General features: G+C 40.2%; 1 protein-coding gene across 8 annotated transcripts in view; it reads left to right on the top strand.

Annotated features, from left to right (window-relative positions):
* PLCB1 (phospholipase C beta 1) overlaps window positions 1-18,728 on the top strand; it is a 415,215-nt gene that overhangs the window by 315,766 nt on the left and 80,721 nt on the right. For all 8 annotated transcript variants that reach the window (XM_072857457.1, XM_072857455.1, XM_072857454.1 and 5 more), the window contains 9 exons: window positions 453-523; window positions 1,129-1,225; window positions 5,026-5,110; window positions 6,212-6,336; window positions 7,372-7,526; window positions 9,360-9,524; window positions 11,469-11,568; window positions 14,415-14,519; window positions 15,277-15,386. In XM_072857457.1, coding sequence (XP_072713558.1) covers window positions 453-523; window positions 1,129-1,225; window positions 5,026-5,110; window positions 6,212-6,336; window positions 7,372-7,526; window positions 9,360-9,524; window positions 11,469-11,568; window positions 14,415-14,519; window positions 15,277-15,386 — 1,013 coding nt within the window. The remainder of the gene's footprint in view (window positions 1-452; window positions 524-1,128; window positions 1,226-5,025; window positions 5,111-6,211; window positions 6,337-7,371; window positions 7,527-9,359; window positions 9,525-11,468; window positions 11,569-14,414; window positions 14,520-15,276; window positions 15,387-18,728) is intronic.

Below are 18,728 nucleotides of genomic sequence, written 5' to 3'. Positions count from 1 at the left end.
CCGGAGGGAGTGAGGCACTCACTGAAGGTCCTGCAGGGACCCTGCAACAGAGAGGGAATTTGAACTCACAGCTCCCAAACCCCAGGGCTGTGCCCCAAGCATGGGAACATCTCTTCAGAGTAGTTTGTGATACTATACCCACACGCTGCACTCACGACACACACCACAACGCTCTTTTCTTGGTGCTGATACCTACCCCGTGATTTCCAAACACTGAGCATCCAGCAGCTGCAAAGGAAGACTTTTTGTTTGGTTGGGCAATAAGAACTTAATCAATGCTGAAGATGGATGAATCCCTCAAGACAGTGTGTTTGATTCGTGCTGTGACAAAAAGCACATATATAATGTAGTCTCCTTTAAGCAGTGCTACTTGTACATCTTTCTCGAGTTTATTGCTGGTAATTATAACTATTACTTCAGCCAGTAATTATCTTCTGCTTAAAACTTTTCAGGAGAAGCAGAGATTGAGAGCGATGATGATGATGACTATGATGATGACTGTAAAAAGTCGTCGATGGATGAAGTAAGGGTTTAGATATGTTTTATGGTGATGGGTCGGTTCCAGCAGTTGGGGGTTGGCGTGTGTTACCAGGAGTGGGACTACCATCTAGTGGAGAAAGGGAGGCAGAGCACTGGGAAACACACCACCAGCTTTCTGAAGTTGGTTGTTAATGCGTTTGGAAGCACATCTTTGCTTTGTTTATTTATATTTTCATTTCTGAAGAATAAGAATTAATAGCACCACAGGTGATCTGTTTTAGACAACTGCTTGTGGTGTATTTAGCATTGTTGGAAGAAAAACTTGAGATCAAAAACTTAGAGCTATATTTATTATTTATCCAACAGTACTGACAATGTGCTCAGCACTATGCGTGTGTAAAAGTAATGCAGTCCCTTCCCTAGGAGCCACGTGAAAAGGATGAATACAGCAGTTTAATTACACAGTTAAATTTTATAGCAAATTTTCTTCTTTACTATGTGACGCTCCCTATGTGAAGTGTTGGCTTCACTAAGCCAGGATCAGTGAAAGATATCACAGTTGACAGAAAACTGGGCTTTGGTATTTGTGGCCTCTGATGGCCACCGTGGACAGATCAAAACTGCAGCATTTTCCCTTCCCTGTCCTAGGGTACTGCTGGAAGTGAGGCTATGGCCACAGAAGAGATGTCTAACCTGGTGAACTACATTCAGCCTGTGAAGTTTGAGTCATTTGAAGTATCAAAAAGTAAGTAAGCTAAGCACGAGCAACATCTTGTACTGGAAATTACCTAGCAAGTGTTTGGAAGGAACTTTTGGAGAAATGCTACTTGGCATTGCCTCTCAGTTAGATACAGACACACAGATGGAAAATGTTCCCTTGGTATCCAGCTAAATAAATCCATATTTATTTTGAAACCTGTATTAGTCTAAATATCAAACTTCATCAACTGTAAACTTGCTACCATTTCAAAAACATTTTTTAAAATGTTGTACTTACATTGTCTTTGTTGTCCATGACTGAAGAGTAGCTTAAGCAGTTTGAGAAAGGTGGTCATAAATATTCCTACGGATTGAGCAAGTGCTTTATATTTTGTCTCTGCTACTTTTATAGAGGATTCAGGGTAAGCAGAGTCTGCCCTTCCCCATATGCAGATTCACTCTTTCCTGCCTCTATGTATTGTATAGAAAAGGCCATAATTTCATCCCCACTGGCTTTTACAGAAGATGCCTTGCTAGGAATGCACTCAGTGGCATCCTCAGTAAACACTGCAGTGTCTTTTCCTTTCTTGGTGCCGAACCCCCTACTGTTTGCCTGCCCTTTTTCACTTTGTTTTGACAGGTTTCAATATGCTCTTGGAGCTTTTTAGTTAAAGTGTATAGCATTTTGATTTATTATGGATTTGTGAAGGCCTTGGCAGAGGACAGGTAATTGGTGCCTGAGTCCATATCTGTATACAAGATTTTGCATTTACTCATGATGAATAATAAACATATAAGAAGTTATCTACGTGTTCATTTGTATGTGGGTATTTATACAGACATACACACAAGCATTCACAAAATCATGCAGAGAGCTATGCTTGTTCCCTATAGTAGTGTCCCTTTGGATGTTGATAATCTCCTCTAGCTCTAATGAGAGTTACAAGAACACAGTGGGAAGGAGATCTTCCTTCTGGAAAGGAAGCCATGTGAATCCTAGCAGGACAAGTTGATGCAGCTGTTATAAAATTGTCTTGTGTAGATTTCTTCTGTTCACATCCCTTTCCGAGTTTTGTCTTTTGTAAAGAACTGCTGATGTCTAGATTTTTTATCCTGAGTCTAGATGTGGCCTTTGATCAATCATACTGTTTCTGTGAACTCATAATGTTAAGGAGTTAATATTTCTGGCGTTTGTGTCAAAAAAATCATTATGTGGTAAATGTGGCCAGTTTGTTAAAGCAGTGGCCTTACGTGGTAAATGTTGCTGGCTGGTTAAAGCCGTGGGCCCTATAGCATGATTTGTGGGTTCTGGTCTTAGTCCTGGCCTGGACTCACTGCTGGACCTTCATTAAATTCAGTGAAGATGAGCTGAATAAAGAAGGAGTTAGATGAGGATTGTTTTTTAATTTGCTGCCTGTCCAGTTGTTGCCCAGATTTTATTTTTGTTCACCTGACTTCATTTCCCTAAGTGTAGAGCTCCATACTTCTCTTTTATCCGGTTTCATCATTTCAGTGTTACAGCATTTTTCTAATTTAATATTTTCTAATTCAGAATTTGTTTTGATTTGTGATCCTTGCCTCCATGGTGATAACAGTACCTCACTCCTTCTGTCATTCACACATTTAAAAAGTGCATTTTCTGGTCTTGCATCCAACTTGTTAGCAGAAATATTGAATAGCACTGGATCTGTAACAGTCCTCTGATTGCCCTCACTAGGTATGTTCTGTCTCTCTGACAGCAAGTAGCTGTAACTGTATTTTTTCAAGTTCTTCAGGCAGTTTTTCAATGAGTTGTTTGTCCACTCCACTCCTGATAAGATAGTGTGGTGTAATGTATCACAAGAGAGAAATGTCTCTCCTGCACAGTCTTTTCTTCAAAGGGCAGGTTTCTTAATCCTCACCAGATACTACAAGGAAATAATTGTTCTTATTTTAATTAGGAGTTTGATTAAGCCCTGGACATTTAGTAACCGAATCATTTAACAGGTACCAGTTCTGGTTTCCTACAGATGCTCTACTTTAAGATAAGGCTGAGAGATACAGTATATTATTACAACAAATTCTAGCACCTGTATTCTAAATAGAATAAAACCACTGTATATGTGTTGCTAGTGCTATCCCATCAGTGAGGGGGAAGGATGGAATAAGAATAATCTCAGTGCCTTTATAACGAGCTGAGATAGAGGTGAGCTGGCTCGAACAGAGTCTGGAGAAAGAGAGGATATTGCTTGTTGGAAAGGAAGAGGAGTGGTAGGAGAGCAGCCTCTAGGGAATGGCAGGAATCTTTCACCATTAGGAGATAACAGCTATGAATAATGGCAGTAGTGTGATGGTTGCTAATTAGAAATAGGGACCACAATAAAGTCTGAGTCCCAGCTCTCCTAGAGGGAGAGAATCACTTTTGGAACACCACAGTCACCCTCTGACTCTTCAACATACACTGAGAATAGATTGTAGTTCACAGGCTGGCACCACATTTCCTCTCATGTTGGCCTAAACAATCTAGCTCCTCATTTCTTTGGATCCACTGCTTCCTTTTTGGCTTCCTATAAGGAAAGCGCCCACCTGTTTCTGTCCTGCTTCTCTCTGCCAGACAAGTGCTTTTGTTCAGTTTTATCCCTCTCCTGCAGCTTCACAGTTTGACTTCAAGGAGCTGGCCAGGCTGGCCTCCTGGCCGTCCCTGGATTACTGCAGCACAATTACTTCTAAAACCAGATGAGGGCAAGACTTTTCTCTGCCTTATTGTTTGCTTTCAATAAAGTGGTGGGGCTAGACAGTTCATGTTTCAACACAGGCACTGTTTCCCTCATTTTTAAAGAGAGCAGTGCTGAGATATCTAACGGATATGACCTCCCAGCGCTGTGGCCCCATCTAGGCAATCTACACAGCTGATAGTGATGAAATGGGAAGCTGTTATTTTACAGGAATCCTTACCTTCTGTACAAAAGTGTAAAGGAAAAAGTACTGAAGCTAGAAGGGTCTTGACTTAGGCTCTCTGCTACAGCATGTCGCATGGGTATATTGAAAGGCTGTGCACACATCAGGCAAAGGTGAGTAACAAATGATAAGCAAATTAATGTTTAGTCCTACTGAGTCATAAGCTTAGGAGGAGCTTTTCACCACTGTCAGGTCAGGAGGCTTGACCAAATTAAAGAGGTCATAGAAGTGCCATATTAGTTCGGGGTTAGGTCTGAAGACCTGCTGGGACACAGGAGTGTACCTTCAGGCTTGATTAGACAGCAATGTTTCCATGACTGTGTGAGGCAGATGTGACCTTACCCTGACATACTGAAGATAACGAGAACCGCTGTAGGCACAGCTAGCACACTGCTTAGTTTAATCTGATACGGACATTAGTTATTATAGCTTCAAATTGGCTCAAAGCCCTTGCATCTGTCTGCAAAGACAATCTAGAGATCCAGCAGGGCCCTCTGTGTTCCCCACAAAAGCTGCTACAACACCTCTGTGTCACACCTGTGAGCTTTGGGCTCTACCTCTCAAATATATCAAGGTGGTATTTTGCAAGCAAACATGAGAGATGTCTGCCCGTGCACTGACTTCCTGTTGCCTGCAGCTGGTACAGTAGCAATCTCAGGTGGTACCAGTGCCCTTAATTTGGGCAGTGCTAATGTGAGTTCAGCTGGAGCTCTTGAGTATGTGCAGAGTGAGCTTACTGCTGTCAGCAAACCATTGTGTACGTAAATTCTTTGAGATCAAGGTGAAATGAGCTGGTGAACAGTAGGTGGGATAAGGGGACCGAGACTAAACCAGTTGTTTGCAGTTCATGTATCACCTATGATTTCATGCTCTAATGTGTCACTTTTTATTTCCCCTTTAAACTTTCAGAACGCAACAAAAGTTTTGAAATGTCTTCCTTTGTGGAAACCAAAGGGCTTGAGCAACTTACGAAGTCTCCTGTGGAATTTGTGGAGTATCCTTGACTTTCAGAAAGGTGCTTTCTTAGCCTTTCTATATCCAAGATCTGTTACAGGGCTTTATTGAAATTTGGAGACAGGAGCTGGGGAAATAGAGAACCCAAATGAAATTTGTAGATTTGACTGTCTTCCTAGATGAATTAATTGGCCTGTGTTCTGATGAGCTAATTTAAAAGCTGGCATGAGTCCTTGTGCTGTGGGCTAGGACTAGAGGGAATAGGTATAAACCACATATGGAAGACCTGATACTTTGTATTCTCAATGTTAAATTTATCATCCTATACAAGGTGGTATGAGTTACGGTGAGCAAATTGTCAAACATGGCTGACGGTTTTTTGCAAAGTCATACGAGAAAGCTTGCTTTCCCACCATACTTCTAGTTCTAAAAGCACTGAGCTGTTCTGTTGCCACACAATTCTTCTTTTTTCTTTAGGGTTTTTTAATAACTTTTAAAGGAAAGCTAAGGAGCATTCTGTTTAGACCTTTTGATGTTTCTCAATGTCTCTCTCATGATGGCTGCAGTTAAGTATGAATGGTCAAGATAAAATAGTGCCTTAAAGAAGATTAATGGAAAGCTATTTCCACAGATAACCTCCAGCATGTTCTCATCTCTGAGATTTGTAGACTCAACTATAAGAAGTGCACACTCATCATTTCTGTCTGTATGTAGAGGCCAATTCTAATGCTTATCCCAAAAGAGCACTTACTTTTTAACGGACCACCTCTCCCCCCGCCAGAGGAAGATTTGCTGTTTACAGCTATTCGGCCTGTATAGATGCAATCTTAGGAATATCCCAAATTCGTAACCATGATGATAAATGGAATTTTATGAATGCTATCTTTTTAATGCATATGCCTGTGCTCTTTCCTTGCTTATTCTGAGTACTCTGTACAGGAACAAACAGCACCTCTAGTTACCCCATATTTATCATATCTCCTACAAAATTGTGGACCTCTGGAAGCGTTATGATTGCAGAAATCCAATAAGGAACCCACTGCCATTCTGTAAAGAACACCTGCATTTAAATATTGCAGTTGCACTTCTCTGCAAAGTTATTTTTGTCACACGTACTATATCTTAACTACTCATCGTTTAGATACAACAAAATGCAGCTAAGCCGAATTTACCCAAAAGGAACACGTGTAGATTCTTCAAACTACATGCCACAAGTCTTTTGGAACGCTGGCTGCCAAATGGTTGCTCTTAACTTCCAAACTGTAGGTAAGTTCTGCTGGTCTCTATAGATTTTGTAAGCTGTACCTGACCATGTCTCTGATACAGTTTCTGATTCGTAGGTAGGAAAGGCTTTATGCATCAAAAGATGTCTAGTGATTGAATGATACTACAGAGCTGTTAATTAACATTTTTAACACAGTTTTGGTTTTGTTTTGGTTTGGTTTTTTAACTAGGAATATTCATAAATACCATGCTGTAGCTAGTATAATACACATACATAATGCCCTCCATATTGTCATCATTCGTAAGGGCTTACCATGGAGCAGCATTTCAGATCTGGCAGGGGTTTTTTCCTCTGTCTTCCAAAATCTCAGTATATCAAGACATAAGGGACTTAGACAGCAAATACCATTTTAAAAGTGAGTGTTTAAGAAACAAAGACATTTGGGCTCCTAGATGCACAAGTCACTTTTGAAATAGAATGTATTGTCTTCCAAGGCTCTGTCTGTTCTGAGACATGCAAATATTTCCATCTGCTGCATCCCAGGGCGTATCCTGGCCATGTTCTGCTGCTGGGCGTGTGGTACCACAGTATCATTCCCTTTTTCCTTCCCAGTTGTGCCCATGTATACACCACCTTTCCATGGAAATCAAAACCCCACACAGGCTGGGAGCCTGCAGAGTAATAAAAACCTCTTTGAGCCAGTTTCAGCCAAGTATCAAGCACCCAGCATCTGATGTTAGAAGGGGTTAGAAACATAAATACTCTGCTGGGTCAGGTACAACAGCACAACACTGAGGGACTCAAAACCTAAGTATCAAGGCTTCTTTTAAAATTTGCAAATGTTATCTATTGAGTAGTCACTGAAAGATGTCTTGCAGATGTCTTTTTCTTGTCAAAAGAATCCAAGAGAGTGGCTGCAATCACATTTGAAACCTCTTTTCACAAGCAACAATGTGCCATAAATAGCTGTTTACATTACAGTGGACTTGAAATTACAGTAAATAGTATTATTTTATTGCTTTTTTAAATTGTTATCTAACCAGAATGTTATTCTTATCAATATTTTTAACACCTAGATTTGTCTATGCAAATAAACATGGGAATGTACGAGTACAATGGCAAAAGCGGATACAGGTTAAAGCCCGAATTCATGAGAAGACCAGACAAACACTTTGATCCATTTACTGAAAGTATAGTGGATGGAATAGTAGCTAACACCTTGTCTGTCAAGGTATGTATGCAGCTGGTAAAACTGCTCTCATGACGAAGTTAGAGCATAGATGTATTTCTGTTATGCAGTGGCGTAGCAAATGACCATACTAAGTCAAGAAAATAAAATGCATTTCATTTCATGGAGTGTGTCATGGTTTAGCCCCAGTCGGCAACTAAGCACCACACAGCCACTCGCTCACTCCCCCCCAGACATGAATTTAAAAGTGACACTTCATTTTTAAATTGCAGAGGATCTTCTGCCTCACATTTCATGTTGTAGGATAAATAAATGTATTTTTATTGTATGTATTCTTTTCCGCAGAAGTAACTGGGAAGTGAATGGATTTAAGACTAGCTTGGCTGTGTTTTTAGTAACAAAGAGCTGAATTTAAAACACGCTGTTATGAAGTGGTAGGTTGCACTGGAATAGCTAGAACAGTACACTGTTTAGTACAAATAAATTTTCTGGTTCCCTTTAAGTTCTCCAGCAGAACTGTGGAACCATAAATGTCAGCTGCAATTCATTGCCAACTTGCTTTTCTTCCTTCCTTTTTAAGGACCTCTAATGAAGTTCAAGGACCACCAGGAATCTGCAGATTGAAAACTACTTGTATGAATGTTTAGAGGGATAGATTGCATTGGCTATGACAGGATCACAAATTTATACTTGGTATATCTCTAGTTATAAAAACATAAACTTCCTGAAATCCTGTTATTCCTTTAATGGACTTGTCCATTAGAACAGTGTCCATATTATAGAATCCACCTGCAAAATATCCTCCTGTTTTCTTTTAGAGAAAGCAAGTATTTCCTCTCAGGCTGCGGACACGAGCAGAGCAGAGCAGTGCTGGGAGGGATATGAATAAAGTCATGATCTGATGACATGCATGGTAAAAAAAGATGACTGTGTGGGAATGACCTTTTGTGGTGTCCTGTAATCATGGAAGCTTTCAGGTCCTCCTGTGGGTTTAGAGGCACTTTCTTCTGTAATTTTAGTAAATGGAGGTAGAAGTCATTCAATAGCTATTAGGAGATGCACAGCATTTTTAACAGGAATGAACATCCAGGTGTCATGAGACAGCTGTCAGAAGTCAGCTGCTTCTGCCTGCTTGGTGAAGACTCTGCTGGTTATAATGTCAATGCCCATACAAGATACAGCTGAGAACAGAGTAAGATTGGCTTTAGGCAAGCCTGAATTTGTTAAGGTACAGTGACACTGCTACATATTCCTGCGCTTCTTCCATTTTCTGAAGTAATTGCAGACCTTTCTTTAACATCCTAAAGCTGAGAGTTGTGTTTCCTGATAAAAATAAGAACTAGAAAAGACCAGCTATTTCATACTTGTCTTGTTTTCATAGTGAAACTCCTCACCCTCTGCAAAGAGCCTTTATTAGAATACCAACTTTTTATCTTGTTTTCTCCCTTGCACTTAAAAACATATGTAGTTTCTCTGCTTCTTATACCTCTTTTCTTTCAGCATTTTTTGAACCTGTTGTTGAAACTGGATAGAAATGAGAGCTCTCAAAGATACTGTGTTGTAGAAATAGGCAGCGAGACTGAGGAATGAGATCCAAATGAGTATTCCTGCTGAGGGGAGGGCAGCAGCATGATCTCAACCACATTATCGCTCACAGGGGAATTCAGGACCACAGGGTCACAGGAAATCAGGCCTCATAAGTTGTTTTTCTGTGTCTGCAATATTAAACAGTGGTTTTTTGTTTATTGTGGTTTTGGTTTTATTTTAAATGCATACTATCTGATCATTAATGAGAATTATCCATCTACATTTCAGCCACTCATTTCCTAATCCACCAAAGCAGTCTCTAGTGATCCTTCTTTGTTTTGGTTTTAGATAATTTCAGGTCAGTTTCTTTCTGATAAAAAAGTCGGTACTTATGTAGAAGTCGACATGTTTGGCCTGCCTGTGGATACAAGAAGAAAAGCTTTGAAGACCAAGACCTCTCAAGGCAATGCAGTTAATCCCGTCTGGGAAGAGGAAACCATAGTGTTTAAGAAGGTCGGTGTAACACTTGCTTCCCAAACATGCATTGTGCTTGTTTTATCACTGTCCAGTAGACTAATTCTGGGGATAAGTGAAACTTTGCATTTGTTAGAAAGAAGATAAAGAGATTCAAAATAGTTGTTTCTTGAACTGTTTATTGTTAACTACGTTTGGTGTGATTTTGCTACTCTAGTCATGCCAGCTCCTACTAAAATAAATGAGTTTAAAGTCACCTTGATTCTTTCACTGACACAGCTGGAAACAGCAGACATGTCGATAGACTCATCCGCATGGCACAGCGCAGTGCCACGCTATGAACGAGCAAGCACAGATCCCAGAAGCAATTGAGCTGAATTACCATTTTGCCTTGACTGAATAGCCCTGCTGAAAAGCAGATCCTGTTAACCTGTGAGCAAGACGATGTGAATACAGCTATAACAAACAATCTGGCTGTCCAAGCTAACACATTCAAAGCGATCTGTTATCTCTGCTTAGCGCTAGATTGTGCTATATAAACACAGCCTAGGTGATGAAACCACATAAATCCCATCCACTTGAAATGAGACGTAAGCTCCTGAGTTACTCATGCAATTTGAACAATATTACTCAGACTCAATTCTCTAAACTTTGAGGGGGCAGAAAATACTGAGCATGTTTTAGGATTGTGCAACATGAATGTCTTACTGTGCTTCACAATATACTTGGCAGCCAGTTTTCTAACAGGATGTCTGGGTTTTGCTCATTGGGCACTGTGGTTAAGTGGATCCTGAGTCCAGGTGTTTGTAAAACAATTTCTTTCATATTTCTCTAGGCAAATGTAGTTCACAGAGATGTTTATACAATTGGCACTTGCAGCCCTGCTTTCCAGGGAGGACAGCCCTTTTCCCTGAATATTTGGCCTTCTGAATGACTTTCCTTTGGCAGCCTGCCAGACCTTAAGTTTGGAAACATCACTAGCATTTTTCTTCTGTAATGAACTCCTAATTAGTGTACTTCATTTCTCTATTTAGTTAACGATCGTGCCTAACTGCCTCTGTGCTCAGAGAAGCATAGATTACTATTTTTAGTAATCTTGAAAATAAATTAGAGAAACTCTTTGTTTTGGATTGTTGCTTTTTCTTTTTTTCTTTCATTGTCTAGATAAATTTTAGCATATGTTCTGAAAAAATGCATATCTGTACCCAGGTTAAAAATATGTGTATTTGTATGTATATTTGCATTAAGTAAGACAATGAGATTAATTATGCTACACATTTTTTTAAAGTAATATTAAGGATTTCTATCTTAGTAGGGTAGTTTAAGTAACTTTTTTGGATTTCTTGTTTTCTTTTTTCACTGTTTGGCCTTCTTTCTTATGTAGTGCCAAGAAAGCATCCAATGCTAGTAAACATCCTGCCTGATTAATGTCTTTAGCCCAGCCAGTGAGTGTGCTGCAGCACTGGAAAATTCTACCGGGGTTGACATGGTTCATGTAATTCATACATTCACGCTCTGCAAAACAGGTTGAGTTGCTTGTTGAGTTTTCAACACTAACATGCCTATCAGTGACTTTTCTCAGAAGTAAGTAATCCCATTGGCACAAACACAAAGGAAAAAAAAAAAACTTGTAGGGCTATGAGTAATAAGCAGAAAGCAGAGTGGCATTCAAGTGTGATGGGAGTTGAGCTGCCGAAGTCCCTTGTATCATATTGAAAATGTAGGGTCAAATTGCTGAGTTCAGCATACTATGTCCATATCCCACGTCCAGTTTCTTGCTTGAAAAATGTTTCTATGAGAGTTATTTTGACACACAAGTGCATATGCCCTGACCTCTTACATGGTAGGACCTTCCAACGGATGTGTAGATGTTGCTGTCTGCTAGACTGAACTTTCTCTTTCTGTCTGCTATATAACCTCTGTCTGGGAGGAGCTGTTTCATTCAGAGCAGAAAGTTAATAATGCAACAATATTGCCTTCTAGGTCGTTTTACCTTCCCTGGCATGTTTGAGGCTAGCAGTGTACGAAGAAGGAGGGAAATTTATTGGTCATCGGATATTACCAGTCTCAGCAATTCGACCAGGTAAACTTTTTTCTCCATTGAGACGGACATTGTGTCGTGAAAAGAAGCAGCAAGCCAGAATCCCAGTGCTGTAAATCAGCAGCCACTCTGCAGATCTATAGCAACTGGGGATTTAAATAATCTCTCTCAACTTTGAAAAGGAAAATACCGTATTTCACCAGAAATTTAAATTTGTAATGAACCAGGAAAACCAATAGAATTAAGTGTCAGACGCATGGTTGGTACTTACTGGTCTCCAGTAGATCAACTGCATGTTCACAGTTTTATGCTAAAAAGTGCAATTGTACACTTTTAAGAGGAAAGAGGGCAGCAACAGCCAATTTTGATGTCATCTTTGTGAGAATGGGAGATTGCTGGGAATGAAAGCAAAATATGGTCCTTTAATGTAATTTTTATATGTATGCAAGGACTGACCTATATGCAAGCTGTTGTATCTCTGCAAAACCTTTAAATCAACCCAAAATTATTTTCATCTTTCTTGCTGAAAATTTAAAAAAAAAATTATTACTGGTCTCTTCCAAATCATATAATTATTTCTATTATAATTAGTGGCCACTTAACTGGAAATTGTCTTGTGCAACAACTCAGCCCTTATTTTCCAGGCCAGAGACTTGTTAGAGATCATGTTTCAGAAAGATGCGGTGACATTGGCATTTTGAACAAGAGAAGCGTTCGACATCAGCGCCAGCTTTTCCAGTGAGGGGAGGGGAGGAAACTAAATTAGGGCAAGCATATGGGCCATAAACATGCTCCCAGCTTCACTCACCCTGGAAAAGGAAGAATATCTGTATCTACCCTGTACCTTATTTCGCCAGTCCCAGCAGTAGCACAAAACTCACATATATCTGTATCTAACAGTTGTTGTCCATATTATTCCTGGAGACCTGATCTCAGGTAATGTATAAATCAGTCCCTTCTCTTGTGGCAGGTGATGTCAGGGCTCTTCTAAGAAGAGCTCCAAGCAGTTTTGTCTTAGCTGGTGTGGGTCACATGGCCTCACTGCAAGTGCCAGCAGGCTAGCCATGGGAGGTGGCTGCTGGGCATGTCACTGCTCCAGGATTTCCTCACCAGTTGTCACTTCGCTTTCCCTTCTCCTTCCCTTCTCTCTGCCCTGCTCTTGGCCATGCGTCCCTGGCCATTCTGTTGTGCCAGCTCTGCCAATCTCCACACCTTTTTTGTGAGCCAACTCAGCTTATCAATGCAGCAGACAACTCTCCACTGTTTCCTCCTGGCTTAATGGGTATAATTGCCTCATGGAGGATCTGCTGAGCTCCAGAGGAAGATAGGGTATTGGAGAGGAGAAAGGGGGATGTGGAGGATTTCCTTCTTCTGGTGAAAGTGAACTCTTACCACGGCTGATCCCCTTTCATGGCACTCACCCTTCATGCAGCACAGAGTCCATGCAGCAGAGCACTGAATCATGCACCTGCTTTTAAGCTTGTGCTTTTTAGTACAAAGGACACTGTGTTAAATCATACAAGGACTTTCGAGAGCTTTTACCTGCAGGCCTATCTTCTGTCCTTTTGACTCCAGTAATCATTAGTTTACAGCATGTGATGGAGAAGAGCATGTTGACTGTAGATTGTGTACATGCTGAAAATTTGCTGGAGGAGCTTGAGGGAACTGAGAAACCTTTGTAATATGTAATTTCTCTCTTTTCTGAGACAGTATTGAAAACTATATCATACTGTCACACAAATCCACAGAATTACCATTATTCCCAAAGTGAGGATTTAACCATTACTTGGAGAGGGAATTGTTCACATCAGCCAAGTGAGGATCCCCCCAGATAAGTGTATCCTGCTCGTGACTTGTATCTTGACACTACCCATATGTGCGGCTCTGTAATCATGCCTTAGAAGAACAGCCTCAGCCATGGTGCGGGAGGGACCAGCCTGTGAGGCAGAGGATGCAGCTTTGCAGCACTGTGATTCTGTAACAGTTTGCTGGGACTGAAAGTCCCTTTCTCCCACCCCTACCTGTGCACTTCCATCACTGTCTTTAAACTGGTTTTAATACGTCTGACTTTATGGTGAGGCATTTTAGGGAGCTAAATTGATGGAAGACTCTTCACAGTTTCTGAAGGTTGCTTTGCCCAGAGCTTAGCTTGCTGAGCTGCCTATCTACAAAGTCAGAAAAGTGTCAGTGCACAAGAGAGGTGATGGTGGTAGGTGGCTGGGAGAAAGAGTTTGCAGCCGTCCCATCTGTGATATCTCGCCATTAACTTGGCTAAGCTGCACTGTAATGTGCGCCCTTGCTCTTACAAGACAGCCAGCTTTCAAAACAGTCTGAAAATACTCCTTTTTCAGATATATTTCTAAGGTTGGTCACATGATAGGTTTCATATGCACACACACACTTTGTAGATACAGTGCCACGTTGTCTGGTTTTTAAATTAGATACTGTGTTGTGGATGGACTATTACATCTCAGTTTTACTTGGCTATTCAGATTCCTAAGTATTACAAGGGTCACTTTTGAAAATTACATAAGAGCTCCAAAACGAAAAAAGAAAATCCAGCCAAAGGTAATAACATAGAATGCATAAAAAATTACATAAATGACAATTTTTAGCATTATTCACAGATATAAAAATAAAGGGAAAATACTATTTTAAACTGCAGTGGCATGTGCCTTCCTAACAGTCCCTTGTCTGTATACTTATCTCTGAAACCCTTCAGGTAAATCTTTCCTTACCAGAAGTCTCTGGGGTTGCTTGCTCAGTTGGAGCCACACTATAAATAACAAATGATAACACAATTACATTGGAAATGCCTGTGGAAGAGTTTATGCTCTGAACTGGTGGTTTCTTATTTTGCTCTAAACTGGTTGTTTCTTATTTTGCAGGCTATCACTACATCTGTTTGAGGAATGAGAGGAACCAACCTTTGACACTGCCAGCTCTCTTTGTGTACATAGAGGTCAAAGACTATGTACCTGATACTTATGCAGGTAATTCTGTGACATTTTCCTACTGGGAAGTATAAAGATTAATTGAAACACAAAATGAATGTGGTGTAGATGGCTTGCCATATTGGGATAACAGTCCTGTGAGCAAACCTCTGCATCTGATGGATCATTATGTCTCATCACTCATACAAGATGACCTGATTTACAGCAGCCTGCCTGATGTTTAAGATTAGGGCCAACTCTTTTATCTTCGGCAGACCTTGTATGACTCTAAAGAAGGAAATACCCGAGGCATTTGCCATTGAAACACAAATGAAACTTTGCTTACGCAACACAATAGTATGTAATTGTTTCCTAAACAAAGTGCCATGTAGAGCATTGTATTTTGGAATCAGCTCTAAACAAGTATAGCTTTAAAGACCATACTGTGCATCTTCAGTGAAAAAGAGTATCTGTATAGCTGTTTTGATTGTTTTTAAAAACAGGATTTTTACTAATGCTCCTCTGTGCCTCCTGTGAAGCAGGATCCTAGTTGGCTGATGCTGTAAGCTTTGAAAATCCATCACAGAACGCTGTGCAGAAAATCCACATCCGCGAGACCCAAGCACAAACTCAAAGAGAGTTCGCATTAGAGTGTTTTTGCATGATGATGTACTCCCCTCCACTGTTGTTTCTAGGACCTAGGAGTACCTATCAGCAGCAGATCTGAATGAAAAATACAGTCTCTTTCTTAAAACCTGAGGAGCACTGGAACCATAACATAAGGGGTTTGAAACTAAATTATTTGCATCATTTCTAGACGTGATCGAGGCCTTATCCAATCCAATCAGATATGTAAACTTGATGGAGCAGAGAGCTAAGCAACTGGCTGCACTGACTCTGGAAGACGAAGAAGAGGTAAAGAAAGAGGTAAGGGAGGTTTCAGAGTCTCTGCAAATCATGTTATAGTATTTACAAGCACCTACTTTGCTTAGAAAGACCCTGGGAATTGTATGTGTTGATTACTTGAACACCTGTAAACTTCTCACCTACAATGAGACTAGGGTACATTACAGCCGAGAAGCATTGCATTGTGTGTGTGGTTTCACTGAAGGCAGCATGTTGTGCGTGTAGCAAGTTATTGTTGAGAGGTAAAGAGACACTGAAAGCTGAGTGAAAAAAACATGTGTATGCTGATTTGCAACTTTGTTATGTAGTAAATGAAATCTTTGTAAGTCATTGCCTGTTGTTTCCAGTGTGATGCTGAAGTTCCCCTTACAAAAAAGATAACTCTGTATCAGTAGCTTTTCCTGAAAATATTACAAATTTTCCAGAATTTCAGGCTCTGTTCTGGAGAGGTTATTCTGTTCAGAAGCATTCGTGTATCTCAGATTGTGATGTCTCTATATATTCTCCATGGGCAAGCGTGCCCTAAAGAGACCCGGTATAATCATACAATAATTTACACAGGAAAGGGCCTCTGGACGTCAACTGATCCACCCCTTCATAGCTCTTAGAAAGAGAGATGAAGAGGAAGGAGACCACAGAGTAAATACATGTTCAGGCCTATTCTAGCTGAGCTGAAAGCTATGGGAGACACATTTTCAGTTGTTAGGTATCTGTTTGGGTATATGTGGTTACCTACAGACTAACCTGTAAACCCTATTCTTCTGTATAATTGGAGGTGGTGTGCATACAAATGCATAGATGTTATTCTGAGCATAATTGAGAGTACTGGTAGTTCAGCTTTGGTTTCTGATAAACTCTATGCACGTTCAAATGTTCAGTCTCTCTGTTCCAGACATTGTCATTGGGATGTCTTCTAGCAGTGTTTGAAAATATCAGCCTTCTCTTTTGAAGATTGCTTGTGTCAGATGTTATGCACATCATGTGAATCAAAGGCACTCGGTACAGGTCTCTAGTGAAGATGGAGAAATGCTTTATAATCCTAAACTGCTCTCAGCTCTGGTGCCTGTCTTCTTCAATTCTCAGATGTGCAAAGCCTCATTGAACTAGATTTTGTAACCAAGAATACATTCCCAAAGCAGACCAGATGAGTGAAAGTCATTACAATTCAGTGGCCAACAATTTACTCTTTGTGCAGTGTCACAAGTTCGGCTGAATGAGGACACTGTGAAATGCTCAATAGTATCTTAGACATTTATCTAGGACGCTCTACACATGAGATTCTATTTTAATAGCAAAGTCTTTTTTTAACATAATCCTTTAAATACCTTAGAGGTCATTTTTAGTTTTGAAAAAGTACAGATTTTCCTGGTCTGTACAGGCTTATTTGTCAGTTAGAAAAATTCTGTCACAGAGTATCTTCTAAAGCAAATGGGAAGAAGGAAAGATGAATTGTAGTGCTCAGGTAGTGCTACCATATGTCAAGGAGCTTGAAAGCTCATAGGATAAAGGAGCTTGTTTTGCAGTAGCAGGGAAATATTTTTTAAAAGAAAACTGTAACGATTGTAGTGGTGTGTTTGCTAAAATGTATAACCATTCAGTTAGATGCACTAGGAAGGGACAAGTACAAAATTGCTGCTTAAAGTGGCAATCTAAATACACCAGTGTTACCTTCTATTTATAAACACCCATTCTGTGTAAGATATTTGGCAGCTGGGCTGTACTTGGAAATCTTGAATTGCCTGATCACGTTACGTGATGATAACGTTTTCTTCATCAGTCAGCAGGGCTGACTGTTTTGTTCACTTACATTGGCCCACAAGAATCACATCAGTTAATAATTGCAAATACGTTCACTGGCAACATAGCTAAGTAAACCCAAGTATGTTTGCCAGAAATGTACACATAAGTGCACCTGGATTCAATTTTCCTATGTACAGTTTCAAATTTACACACTATAAATGTTTGTGTGCAAAGCTGTGCTGTCTCCTAGCACAGATTCCACCTCCCCACTCCTCTTTCCCTCCCCTTGCACACATTTATTTATCTGAGCTGGGTTCTTGCAGCTGTCACAGGAAAACTGAGGTTTTTTCTTTGCTACCTAGAAGTTTAAATGGCATGTCTGTAAGAAGTTCCCCAGGCTTCTTGCAAAACAGTAGTCAAATAAGCTACCTATTAGTGAATTGTTTTGAACAAATTAAGTAGCCTTTCTTTAGGCTTCAAATTACGCTGCCTGTTAATTATCAGTGCAATAACGTAAACAAAGAATGCTGAAGAACTGACAAAGTTTACAGCGTCTTTTCTGTATTTATTTGCAATGTTCCTGTCATGAGCATGACGTGAATTCCTACCTTTAGCTTTCTGGTCAATGCATAACTTCCAGTTCTTGCTTTCCAGCCTGGCCTTAGAACAGCAATTTTTGCAGAATGGAAGCATTGTAATACCTGCAGTGTGGGTTTTGCACTTTTAACAGTACTTATTTGAATACATAGTAAATCTTTATGAGCATACAGGTAGTGAATGTTGCCTTCTCTTCCCCTGCCTGGTGTCCTTTACAGAGAGGAGGAGTAAGCCATAAAATTTGCAGCTGGGAGTTTCTTGGGCTGAATTAATCCCAGCCTAAAGTAGATTGATGTAACTAGTTTGTACGTTTTCATCCCCACAGTGACAGGAGCAGAAGTGTGTAGGGGTCTAGGAAAAGCTAGCCAGAGCAAAATGTGTTTTGGCTGTGCCTGCTGGTGTAATGTCGCTGGGGCTGCATGTTAATTCCCACTGCGGAGTCAGGGAGTCGGGAGGCCTTGCTGGCTCATTAACGTGCCTGACATGGAAGCAGCAGAGCGTCTGACCTGTTGTTTCTACCCATAAACCAGTGTTGAAATGGAAACTATTGTTTTGCATGCCTGCATATAAATCAAATGTGTGTAATCACTCCACTTGGCTTCTTTGGTTAAATGAAATTATTTTGATAGGGAAAGTAAACAAAAACATCTCTACGAGAGCAGCTGCACTTAGCATATCTGATACCACTATTTAAAATGAAAATTCAGGCGTAATTTTGCAAATCATAATGATCACACCAAGTTACAGTAATGCAAATTAAGTTGATCTGACACTTCTTATAGGGAAACCTTGCTTACACTTGCTTATACTTTGCCAAGGCGGATAGAGGCAAACTGACTTAAGAACTGCCCATGTAGTCTAACAGTGCAGCACAGAGGACATGTCCCAACCCCAATACATTGCAGCTCCTTTTCTCTGTAGAAATAAAAATAGACCATATAGATTTGTACCTGTATTGGGTATGTTGTCTTTCTACTTAGTAAATATACTGTCTTGCAAGAGACATGGCAACATGTGGAATATAAA

The sequence above is a fragment of the Ciconia boyciana genome, chromosome 3 (assembly GCF_034638445.1).
Source record: "Ciconia boyciana chromosome 3, ASM3463844v1, whole genome shotgun sequence".
NCBI classification, from domain to species: domain Eukaryota; kingdom Metazoa; phylum Chordata; class Aves; order Ciconiiformes; family Ciconiidae; genus Ciconia; species Ciconia boyciana.
Note: the sequence above shows the minus strand (reverse complement) of the source record. Positions and strands in the feature narration are given on the sequence as shown.